Here is a 12,206-nt window from a genome sequence, read left to right as displayed (position 1 = left end):
CCTGTATTTCCATGTTTCCATCTGGGATTATTATCCTCCTGGCTGAAGGAGTACCTTTGCTATTTTTTTTTAATGGTGGATATGCCAGATTTTGTTTGTCAGAAAAATGTTATATTGCCTTTGATTTTTAAAAGGATATTTTTGCTGGGTATAGAATTCTGGATTAGCAGTTATTTTCCTTCACTTTTAATGATCTTATTTCATTGTCTTCTAGATCTCATCAGTTCTATAAGAATTCAGCTGTCACTTTTAGTTTTGCTTCTCTGAACATAGTATCTTTTTTCTCTTTTTGGTCAATTTTAATATTTTGTCTTGTCTTTCAGTTTTATTGTGATATACATAAATGTGCTTATCTTTGAAATTATCCTACCTGATGTCTGCAGAACATGTTGAATCTGTGACTTGATGTCTTCAGTCAGTTTTGGAAAATTCTTAGCCATTACTTCTGTTCCATTCTCTCTCCAGACTCCTCTGAAATTCCAGTTATAAATGTGCTAATATGCTAGACCTTTATACTAGGCCCCATATGTCTCCTTTGCTTTAAAAAATATTCTCCGTTCTCTTGCCTCTCTGTGCTTCAGTCTGTTGAGAGACAATTCTACACAAGTCTCTTGCATGCCCTGTGAATTCAAGCACTGACTGCTTTTTGTTTTAGATGATCTTTTCAAGGAAGTTTGTATAGCAAACAGCCACAGGAGATAGAGATAATGTCTCCCTCTGGAGTAAAGAGTAGGCAAGTTATTGTCTATTATAAAAGGTCAGGTTCTCTAGTTCAGGGTTCCTCTCTTGTAACACAATCCATGATGTGTGCAGTTATCATCTGACCTTTAGCCTTATGGGGATTGGGGATGGAAGGATTGGCCCAAATACTGATACTCTGGCTACTGCAATTACTGTGAGTCATAAACTACCTGCTGTCTACCAAGTGTCTACTATCTTCTACCAGCATTCATGGAACTTGTGGCAAACTAACTTGTTAGTTTGCAACTGGGGTAAAATGTCAGACACTTCACTATTCTGGATATTTTCTACTTTCCTGTTGTCCAGTTCACTGGTGCTTTTCTTAAGCCATGTCTAATCTACTATTAAACACATCTTTTGAGTTCTTAATTTCAGTTATTGTATTTTTTGGTTCTCAAATTTTTATTTTATTTTTTAGTGGATCCCAGTTCTCTACTGAAATTTTCTCTGAAGCAATTTTTGAAGTTATTTTAAAGTCACAGTCTGATAAGTCTCATCTCTTGACCACCTGTGGATCTGTTTTCTCTCTTGCTCCTGTCTCCTTAAGCTTGATAGCTTTTGATTAAATGACAGGCATTGTATACAAAAAAAGTATAGATGGTCAGGATGATATTATATTCCTTTACAGAGGACTTACTTTCACTTCTGTTAGGTGTTAGAATAGGGGCAGATCACCCTTAATCCTTGATTGAGCTGATTCAAGGTAGACTTCAGTCTTTGTGAAGGCAAGTCTATTCCCAACTTACCCATATTCTAGGATATTCTTCTTCAGTGATTTCAAATAAAAGATAACAGTGCTTACCATGACTCCTTTTCCTTAGTCAACCTGAACACCAGTTTGCTTCCTAGTACTCTGATATTATAGCCACTACTGCTTAACTTCTGCTGTTTCTTAGTCTCTGGGCTCCATACCGCTTATAAATTGGCATATGCAGAATTTATGATATGTATAAGATGGTCTTCTTTTAATTTATTCTTAGGGCCTAGAGTGCTGCTTGAGAAATAGGGTTCACTTGAAATAAAGGGTTCACTCTAGTGCATTTTTCTTCTCTTTAGGATCTTGACTCCACAGGTTCTTGATGCCCTACTTGCTCTCTGGTGTCTTCAAACAGATATTCTTTCTTGTCTTTTATTCAGATTTTTAACTTGTTCTTAATAGGAGGATTAGTCTCACACAGTCCTGTCATAGAAGAAAGCAGAAACTCTGTCTCATTCTTTTATGGCCTTATCAGGGATGATGAGTTGACCAAAAAAATTAGTTATATGTTAGGCTCAGCTTTAAAGAATTAAATAAAATTAGACAATAAGGGACCTAAGAATTATCTAGACCAAACCCCAGGCCTATCATCTTCTGTCTCCAACTTATTCATATCTTCTCAGGTGTATCAGTTATCTGTTGGTACATAACAAACCATCCCCAAAACTTAGTGCCTTCAAACAACAACCATTTATTTTCTCTTGATTTGGTTGTCAATTTAGGCTAGGCTCAGCTAGGCAGTGTTTCTACTCCATGTGGTTTCAACTGAGTTTATTCATGCATTTTCAGACAATTGGGAGGCTGGCTAGGGAATGGCTCGAGTCTATGGTGACGTCATTCATAGCGTTGGCAGTCAGTACCTTGATTCTCTTCTTTGTGGCTCCTTCAGCAGGATGGCTCAGCTTTCTTATGTGGTACTTATAAAGTCTCTGCATGCATCACATTTGCTTATGTCTCCTTGGCCAAAGACCAGGATCAAGTCCATAGTCAGTGTTGGAGGAGACTGCACAAGGGCTTAGATATCAGAAGGCAACATTCACTGGGTACACCAAGTCATATAATGTCTCAACTTAGCTAAAATAAACACCACCACTCCCATTATAAAATTGTTAAGAAAATTCTAGCTATCAAAAGTTTATTATTTTATTCAGAAGATGTTTTTAGAGTTCTTAAACAATTATGCATATTTTATTACTGTCCCATTTTAGAATGGGCTAATTCTAACCACCAGCCTGTCACCAGAAAAGAGATTAAGACATCAGATTTTGAGTAATATTCAAGAAACATTAATCAAAGTAAATTATGGGACCAGCAGAAAAGATTTCCCATTGTTCCTAAGTAAAGATTTTTAATTTTTTAAAAAATTTAAACTTAACTCTGAATAAACTGAAGGCACTTACACCTGCGGCAGTTGTATTTAATTTTGTAAACAAAACATTCAACTTGGTTTTGGAATACTCATCTACCCTTTTAGAAATAAAATGCCTTGAAATATTATCTTTAATTCCTTTGTTGAAATATAAATTGAAATATAAATCTATGTTATTTTATGGAATCTGGTGGGATATAAATAGGTATAAAAGTAGGTGTTAATGCATCAAAATGAGTTGCTTCTATGACGGCATTTAAAGTAATGAATTCTATTCTTTTTCTCAGCCCCTGCTGCTATCCCAGTACTGGTACTACATTTTAGAAATGAGTTTTTATTGGTCTCTGTTATTTAGACTTGGCTTTGATGTCAAGAGAAAGGTAAGTGTCTTATTTACAAAGCTTCTTCGTCAGTTTCTTCAAAAATTCCCATCTCCCTGCCCCAAATTCTAATCTTTAAGTTGTATTTTTCTGTGTATTTGGGTCCAGTTCATTGCTTTTGTGTGCTTTATAGTACATAGACTATTGCTAATTATACTCATGCTTTGGTGCCTTGGTAAACATTTGTTGTGAAACATTATAAAAAACTTTAACTTTGAAGCTCCACCTCTGTTCAATAAGAAAAAAAATCTCCTTTATGCATCTATTTCTTTTGGTTTGGGAATTTAATGTCCATCAGTGCAAAGAAGAAATATGTTACTAGTATTAATTCTGCAACCACATCTTTTAGTTGATTGCAAAACCACCTTATATACAACTTTTTGATGTTTTCAAAGACATTGAAAATATTTTCCCCTTAATTCATCAAATATATTTATGACGAAACCTTGCTTCAGGCATTATTAGCTTTGCTTTATTTGCAGGGAAACTCAGTGATAGGCATGCTAAATGCCACTTCCGAGGTCACAAAGTGAGGTATTTTAGGAGTGGTTTGGTTGTTACAGATTCCTAATTACTAATCCAGCAAACCATGTTAAATCCTGAATGCACTCATAAGATTTTGTCATATATGTAAGCAATTCAGATCAAATGATAAATTCTCTTGGCATATACTTCATAAACTATACCGTAATTAAAAGGCTGGTTTGTAGCAGAATTTGTATGATAAGTACAATGACATTTAATATTGGATAAACCAGTTCAGCTTGATTAAATGTTTGTGTTGAGTGATGGTGGACATTATAAGGGACACACTGCAGTCAACCAGACGTCTTAAGACATGAGAAATCTAAGTATAAGAACGTACTGTGAAAATATCCGATAGAAATAATCTCCATTTCCATATAACTCAGTAATAGCTGTAGATTAACTATACTAACTTTAGGCTAGGAATACATCAAAATTTAATTGATTGAGTCATTTTCTCAAGGGATAGAATTGAAAATAATCATTTTTTAGAAAGTCTTTATATACAGGTAGGTTGATCACATATTTCACCCACCTTTGATTTTGCTGTAGTTGACTTCCCTTTTATTATTTACATGTGCATTGAACACCTTCTTAAAAATTAATTATAAATATATGTTATGTGTCTTATAAAGATGTATCTTCAGAAACATAAAGCTATTGGGAGGTGGCTAAAGCACAGGCCCTGGAGTCAGGTCTCCTGGGTTTGAATTCCTGGCTTCACCATGCACCAACATCTGAGTTAGTTGGTTAAACTCTCTAAACTTGATTTCCTCATCTATAAAATGGAGCTAAAAATAGTTCCTATCTCCTCTGATTGTTGTAGGAATTAAACAGTTTAATCTGTATAAACTACTTCCTGAGGCTGGGTGCAGAGGCTAACGCCTGTGATCCCAGCACTTTGGGAGGCTGAGGTAGGTGGATCATGAGGTCAAGAGATTGAGACCATCCTGGCCAACATGGTGAAATCCTATCTCTTCTGAAAATACAAAAATTAGCTGGGTGTGGTGGCGCATGCCTGTAGTCCCAGCTACTCGGGAGGCTGAGGCAGGAGAATCGCTTGAACCTGAGAGGTGGAGGTTGCAGTGAGCCAAGATCGCAGCACTGCACTCCAGTCTGGTGACAGAACGAGACTTCATCTCAAAAAAAAAAAAAAAAAAAAAAAGACACTTGCTGCTATACAGCAAATGCTCAATAAATTCAGCTATTATTGGTATTGTATTTACTTTGGCTAAGAGGAAGCTGAAATATTTAAGTTTTTTAAACATCTTTATTGAGATATCCACATATAACACAATTAAACCATTTAAAGTATACGTTCAGTGGTTTTTAAAATATATTCAGAGTTGTGCAATCATCATCACAGTCAATTTTAGAACATTTTCATCATCCCAAGAAGAAACCCTATACCATTTAGCAGTCTCTCCCCATTTCTCTCAACCTCCCCAGCCCCTAGCAACTACAAATCTCCTTTGTCTCTATAGATGTGCTTCTTCTGGATATTTTATATAAATGGAATTATATAATACCTTGTCTTTTGTGTTTGCCTTGTTTCACTTAGTGTAATGTTTTCCAGGTTCATCCATGTTATGGCATGTATCAGTACCTCATTACTTTTTATTGCTAAGTAGTAGTCCATTGTACAGATGGATGCATTTTATTCATCGTCTTATCAGTTGATGGACATTTGGGTTGTTTCCTCCATTTGGCTATTATGAGTAATGCTGTGGATATTCATACACAAGTTTTTGCATGAACATATGTTTTCATTCCACCTAAGACTGGAATTGCTGGGCCATATGGTAATTCCATGTCTAATCTTTTGAGAAACTGTCAGTCTGTTTAACAAAGCAGCTACACTATTTTGCATTCCTACCAGCACTGTATTAGAGTTCCAGTTTCTCCACATCCTTGACAACACTTGTTATTGTTCATCTTTTTTATTATAGCCATCCTAGTGGGTGTGAAGTATATCTCATTGTGGTTTTGGTTTGTATTCTCCTGATGACTAATGACTGAGCATGCTTTCACGTGTGAATTGGCCATTTGTATATTTTCTTTGCAGAAAACCTTTAAGTCTTTATTATACTTAGTGACAGTAGCTTTCCTCAAGCTAGATTGTCTTATTTCATATGCACTGACTTATTTAATGGTTGTGTAGATTTATTATATCAATCTTTTTTTCTTTTTGGGGAATAGGCAGGGGATAAACAATAACTAGGTGTACACAGGAATATGCTTGTGTGTATATGCATTTATTGTGTGTTGGGGGGCAGTGTGTGTGTATACATATATCCAGTGTGGGATGGTATCTCAAAGTTAACTGACTTCCATCAACAAGAATAATACTTGTCTTAGCTCTCTCACAAGGATTATGTTTAAGAATAAAGTAAAAGCATTTTATAAATTTCAAAACGTGCAGATGTAAGTTATTGATCTCATTATTATTATTATTATTATTATCTCTTCCAGTGATTGGGAAATAAATGCATTTGCTTAATGGTTTCCATTTTCCCTCACCTTATAGGATTTTCTAGCTCATATCATCCACCACCTGGCTGCTATTAGTCTGATGAGCTTCTCTTGGTGTGCTAATTATATTCGCAGTGGGACCCTCGTGATGATTGTACATGATGTGGCTGACATTTGGCTGGAGGTAAGTGTTTGCCATTAAAAACCTAATGACAATACCACATCCTGGGTTTCTGTAACTGCTCACAGAAGTAATTGTGAGCGATTTAGCAGGGCTCTCTGTCCGGAAAACACCTAAAGTCTGAGAATATCTCTAGATTCCCAGATCCTCCAAGATTACAGAAATGAAACCTCTTGGTTTTAACTTTCAATCCTTCTCCATGGTACTAGAGAGATGTTAATGTGTGTGATTCCACTCCTGAAAGTTACATGCACATGCTCACTCAGGGAGTAAGATGGGATATTTGAAGAAGGAATGAACTCTAATCTTCTAAAAGGAAAACTTGGATTTATGACATTGAGGATTCCCAGATTTGGGTGGCACCATCTATTCACTTAGGGCAATGCTTGAATACCCACTGAATGTTCACGCTGCCCTCCCCTCCCCTCCCCCAGCCCAATCCCTTGCTTTAAGGAGTGTAAGATGATTTTTTTTTAAGGCCCGCATTTTCTAAGGGAGGAAGAGGGCTTAGGATGTTTTCTGAAGGAGCCAACATTAAAACAAGAGCCTTCCTAATCTCACCCCACACAAAATAGAAGAAACAAAGTCACATTGGGATTGTTTTCCGGACCTGTTTCTGTTCTGTTTTGATTCCTGTTGACCCCAGTCGGTGATGGAACGGTCCCCTTCTCTGCCAGATCTCCTGCTGTATTTAGAGCAACAGTTCCCAGAACTGCTGAGTTATTTATTTAAATGTACTCATTTATAATGAATCCATGGGAAATGATGCTAACCATTTCACATTTGGGGTTACTTCTTGAAGGGCTAACAATTGAATATAGGTTGATATGGAAGAAATTAAATTTAGTAGAATCTTATTCTTCTAGGTTGGGGTTTAGCAAACTTCTTGGCAAAGGGCCAGATAGTAAATTTAGTTTTGTGAACCGCATACAATCTCTGTTACATATTCTTCTTTGTTTTTTGCTTTTTTAATACCTTTTTAAAAATGTGAAAACCATTCTTAAGAGCTGATCGGCTTTAGCCCATGGACTGGATGTAATTTACCACACCCTGTTGTAGAAGTCACCAGAAGTCATTTGCAGCCATTTCAAAGCAACTGGCCACTGTTAAAATATCCCCTGTGTACAGAATTTTTTTCTACCCTGTATGTAATCATAATTAGACATGTAAATCCCATTCTAAAGGTCAAGATTATTATATGTGCTTTAGGGCAACAAATGGCTTAGCAGGAGAAGGACTATACTATTTTTTCTCCATGGTGCTCTCTGGATGCAGCCCTTGCTGATGTAATTACCTCCTTCTCTGATCGTATCTCGGTAATCCTGACAGAAAATTAAGACCACATTGGCCCTGACTTAAGAACTTTTTACTACTCTGTTGCTTCTAAACCCTCATATTCAATTGCCTTTGGTGTGTGTCCAGTGTAAAAACAGCTTCATTGTGTTATTAAAGGGAGTTAGACGTTCACCCTGGGAATAAACACGGGGTTGCCCTGCCACCCTCACCACCCTTTCATTGATGTGACATGATTCCCTAAGTGACTTGGACAAATCACTTATTGTTTTGTTTTCTAGCCCCAGCTGTAACATGAGAAGTCTTATCTGTTCCCTGGGGTATGTGATGAAGTTTAGCTCATTATTATCTGAAAACGTTCTGAGGTCCTTAGGTTAAAAAAAAAAAGAAAAAGAGAAAGAAAAATGAACTGTCCAATCTTAGAGGTTCCCTCATGGGCAAACTTTAAGAATAGCTTCATGTTGCTAATGATTGCGAATCACTCTCGATTCATTCACAAGTCATGATCTGACATGAGGTTCAATGAGCAAGGCTGGTACCTCTCATCAGCTGGTGGTAGACAAAATATTAAGTGGTGGCAGGGGCCTATTTGTGATGTTCTCCCAGGGTGCACAGCCCACGGCTTCCTCGAATAGTGTGTTTTAGGGTTTGTTTTCTCAATCGAGTTCTAACTGAACCCAGACACAGCAGAACTTTTGCCCCTGGCTTCCTTGAGATGGTGCCTATTCATCTTTCATATTTCTCAAGACACTGGGGTCATTTCTTAACTCTTTCTTTTGGAGGAAAAACAGCCTTCACATCTACCATTCTCACTCGTAAGTGATTTTTTTGCCTCCTTCATGCATCTTCCTGATCCTCTACGTTTCCACATGGTCAAGTTTGGATCCAGGACCTAATATCCTGATTGATACTTAGCAAGCAAAGGGGCTGCTGTCTATCATTTCATCATTACACAATCCAGAATATGTTCTGTGTGTGTTTTGCCCAAAAGTGTGCTACTTTGCCCTCACAAATGGACTCACAGGGATCCTTTCCCATGCCTGTGCACATCCCTCACTTCCCATCCAGTTAAGCCTCTGACCCTTCCACCAGCTTCCCACTCTGTTACAGGCACTCTGAATTTGGACCTTTCTCCCCACACCCATCTCCCACCCACCAGACACACCAGCCTCTCTATGTCAGCAACTGAAGCTGTTCCCTGGGGGCCCTCTGCCAACCCCACAGTCAGGACATATTCTCACCCCTTGGTAGTTTGGCAAAATATGAAAGATGCCATGTGAACCCTTCCTGGAATGTAAATGTGTTGCCTCTCTTGCTCTGGAAGGACCTTGAGCCTCTGGGGTGAAGTTGGTTCTGAAACTGCCCAAGTCTAAGCCACGTTCCCTAGAAGAATGATCTGTGCCCCAGCAACTCCTCCCACCTCCTGCTTCCGGACTCCCACTCCCTATTCCCACCAGAAACTTCCATCTTCAGCCTTGGACACTGCTGGATAATGCACTAGGGGGCGCTTATCAATAAACTGTCTTCTACCACACTCACCAACCCTTTCTGCAGCTCTTTCTATTCAACACAGATAATATGAGCAGTATAGACTAGCATGAAAGAATTAGGAAAGATCAAATGCTCGAAACTTTATTTCAACGAGTTCAGGGCCCTGAGAGCTGCCTCCCAACTTTGCCTCTTCCCTCATCTGCCTTGAAGTAGCCTCCTTGATTGCAGCATTCCCAGCCCAGCCCCGGATTTCCCACCTGTCCCAGCCTTTCTTCAGTCCAGCTCTCCTCCCAGTTACATGGAGATACTAAATAAATGCCCACATGAAGTGCATGCTAAAATTGATTATGCCAACTTAAAGTGTTTTTGAAAGACACGAGTAGTATTACAGGTATTTTAATATATTTTTTAAAAAATTATATTATGGAAAATGCCAAACATATGACAAGATAAAGGGAATCATATAATGGACCCATCAGCTTTACCAGTTATCAATATGGCCAGTCTTGTTTAATTTATTGCCCCACCTGCACCCCCTACTTTCCACCCAGATTGTTTTGAAACAAATCCCAGACCTCATATCGTTTCATTTATAAATTTAACTTTAAAAAGGTATGCTACTGTCACTTTATCTGCAGTTTCTTTCTTTGTTCACAGTCTGCTAAGATGTTTTCTTATGCTGGATGGACACAGACCTGTAACACCCTGTTTTTCATCTTCTCCGCCATATTTTTCATCAGTCGTCTCATTATTTTTCCTTTCTGGTGAGTAGACTGGTGATGTGCCCTGCCTTTGGTCAGTGTGCAGAGGTGGCCTCAGCACATGATTACCATCAGGGCGTTGCCCTTTCCATACATGGGTCTCCAGTTATTTGTGTCAAGCACAGTTGGAGAAAAGAATGTGATGGAGTCATTTTTATAAATAATTAAAACAACACTTTACAGTGTGGAAAAGGCTTATTGTAATGGGAGATGGAAAATGTGTGACCCGATGGGCAAGCAGCAGCTCTTACTCTGTCTTGTTTTGTGAATGTAGACCTTTCTTTGTGATTAACAGCTTTTCCAGTCACTCAATGAAAAGTCACTGTCCAATTACCAGTTCTCTAAAAGAGAGGCATGTTCTGTGTTACAATAATTACAGCCATTACTTGAATACCAGACACTGGATTAGGTCCTTTCCATATCTTGGCTCTAGTCTACACAATAACTCATAAGGATGGGTATTATCACTTCCACTTCCCAGATAAGGAAAACTGATACTTGTTTATTTCGTTCTCCGTGACCACTGATTCTAATAATGGTTTGAGTATCCTTTCAATATGATTGGCTCTCGATCAGTCTGTTGACTTTGTTTAGCCACAGACTGGCAATGAAAAGCATATATCGCATCTCCCGTGACAATCATTTCCTTGGGAAACATAATATTCCATGTGTTGATTGACAGAAACCAGAGTAACATGCAAGGAAGACTTAGATGGCTTGGAAGGAACAGCTTTTAACTGACCATTGACAGAAACCAGAGTAACATGCAAGGAAGACTTAGACGGCTTGGAAGGAACAGCTTTTAACTGACCATAATTTGGGGCTAGTCTGGGAACTTGGGATTCTCCAAAGAGAAGACTTAGTGCTATTGAAGAGCCTAGATCCAGGGGAAATGGATGGAGACTCAAGTTCCAGGCCTCATTCTTAAGTACATAGACAGCACTCTTGGCTAGCACCCAGGGAAATCCAGCCAGAGAGGTCAATGCCGTCCCCTGGAAGCCAGCTGCATTCTTTAGACCCATGTGTATTAGGCATTTTCTGGAGAGAAGCAACAGAGTGTAGTGGTTAAGTTGCTACATACAAGAGTCCATCCTGGATTTAAATCCTGACTCCACACTTACGACCTTTGTGATCTTGAACAGGTTAGACCACCTCTCTGTGCCTCAGTTTTCTCATATGTAAAATGGAAATAAGGGTCGGCATGAGGCTTACCTAGTTTATATAGTTTAGAACAATGTCTGGTGCTCAGTAAAGAATCAGTAAATGCTACCTGCTATAATTAAACTTATTAATGAATATCTCAGAATTTGAAGTTAAACTGGAATCAAATCTAAGATAAATGTCTCAGATATGTTCCTTGGTTGATAAATCATTACTATCACTTTTACTTTGACTGAGCAAGTATGTTTGTGAAATTTTAGTAATGGCTGGGTATGGTGGTGCATGCCTATAGTCCCAGCTACTCAGGAGCCTGATGTGGGGGAGATTTAGAAATATATATATATATATGGAGAGAGAGAGTATGATAGCAATTATTGATAGAATAATATTGACTTGCAGATGACAGTTGGGCATAACTTTTCAGTGTGACTTTCATGACACTGTCAATTCAGCATTTGCCCCTCAGTTCTTCTCCTTGTGTCCCAAAGGCACTACATGTTCCAATTGCCTGTTGCTGTATAACAAAGCCTCTGAAAGTCTAGTGGTTTAAGATAGCAATGGGCAAATTTTCTCTTTAAAAGGCCAGAGAATATATATTTTAGGCTTTGAGGGCCACATATGATCTTTTTTTGCAGGTTTTTCTTCATTTTGTTTTGTTTTATAATCCTTTAAAAATGTACCAAGCCATACTTATTTAGCTCATGGACTGTACGATAACATACACCCAGGTTGCAGGCCAGATTTTACCCACAGGCCATAGTTTGTAGACCTCTGTCTTAAGGCAACAACTTATAGATTATTATTATTTCTCATGGTTCTAGGAGTTGATTGGCCTTGGTTAGATGATCTTCACTTAGGGTCTCTTGTGTGGTAACAGGTATATGGTGGCTGAGCAGTCACATAGTGTCTAGAGTCCTCAACACATGGTTGAAGTCATATATAGAAAATCAGGCTAGGTGTGGTGTCTCACGCCTGTATCCTAGTACTTTGGGAGGCCGAGGCGGGTGGATCACCTGTGGTGGGTGGATCACCTGAGGTCAGGAGTTCGAGAACAGCCTGCCCAACATGGTGAAAC

The 12,206-nt window shown here is 38.5% G+C and overlaps 1 protein-coding gene across 2 annotated transcripts in view; it reads left to right on the top strand.

Moving 5' to 3' along the window:
* CERS3 (ceramide synthase 3) overlaps positions 1 to 12,206 on the top strand; it is a 149,023-nt gene that overhangs the window by 68,767 nt on the left and 68,050 nt on the right. For both annotated transcript variants that reach the window (XM_011965246.1, XM_011965247.1), the window contains 3 exons: positions 3,155 to 3,247; positions 6,300 to 6,428; positions 9,867 to 9,973. In XM_011965246.1, the coding sequence (XP_011820636.1) occupies positions 3,155 to 3,247; positions 6,300 to 6,428; positions 9,867 to 9,973 (329 nt within the window). The remainder of the gene's footprint in view (positions 1 to 3,154; positions 3,248 to 6,299; positions 6,429 to 9,866; positions 9,974 to 12,206) is intronic.

This window comes from Mandrillus leucophaeus, unplaced genomic scaffold (genome assembly GCF_000951045.1).
Source record: "Mandrillus leucophaeus isolate KB7577 unplaced genomic scaffold, Mleu.le_1.0 Scaffold719, whole genome shotgun sequence".
Classification (NCBI taxonomy): domain Eukaryota; kingdom Metazoa; phylum Chordata; class Mammalia; order Primates; family Cercopithecidae; genus Mandrillus; species Mandrillus leucophaeus.
Note: the sequence above shows the minus strand (reverse complement) of the source record. Positions and strands in the feature narration are given on the sequence as shown.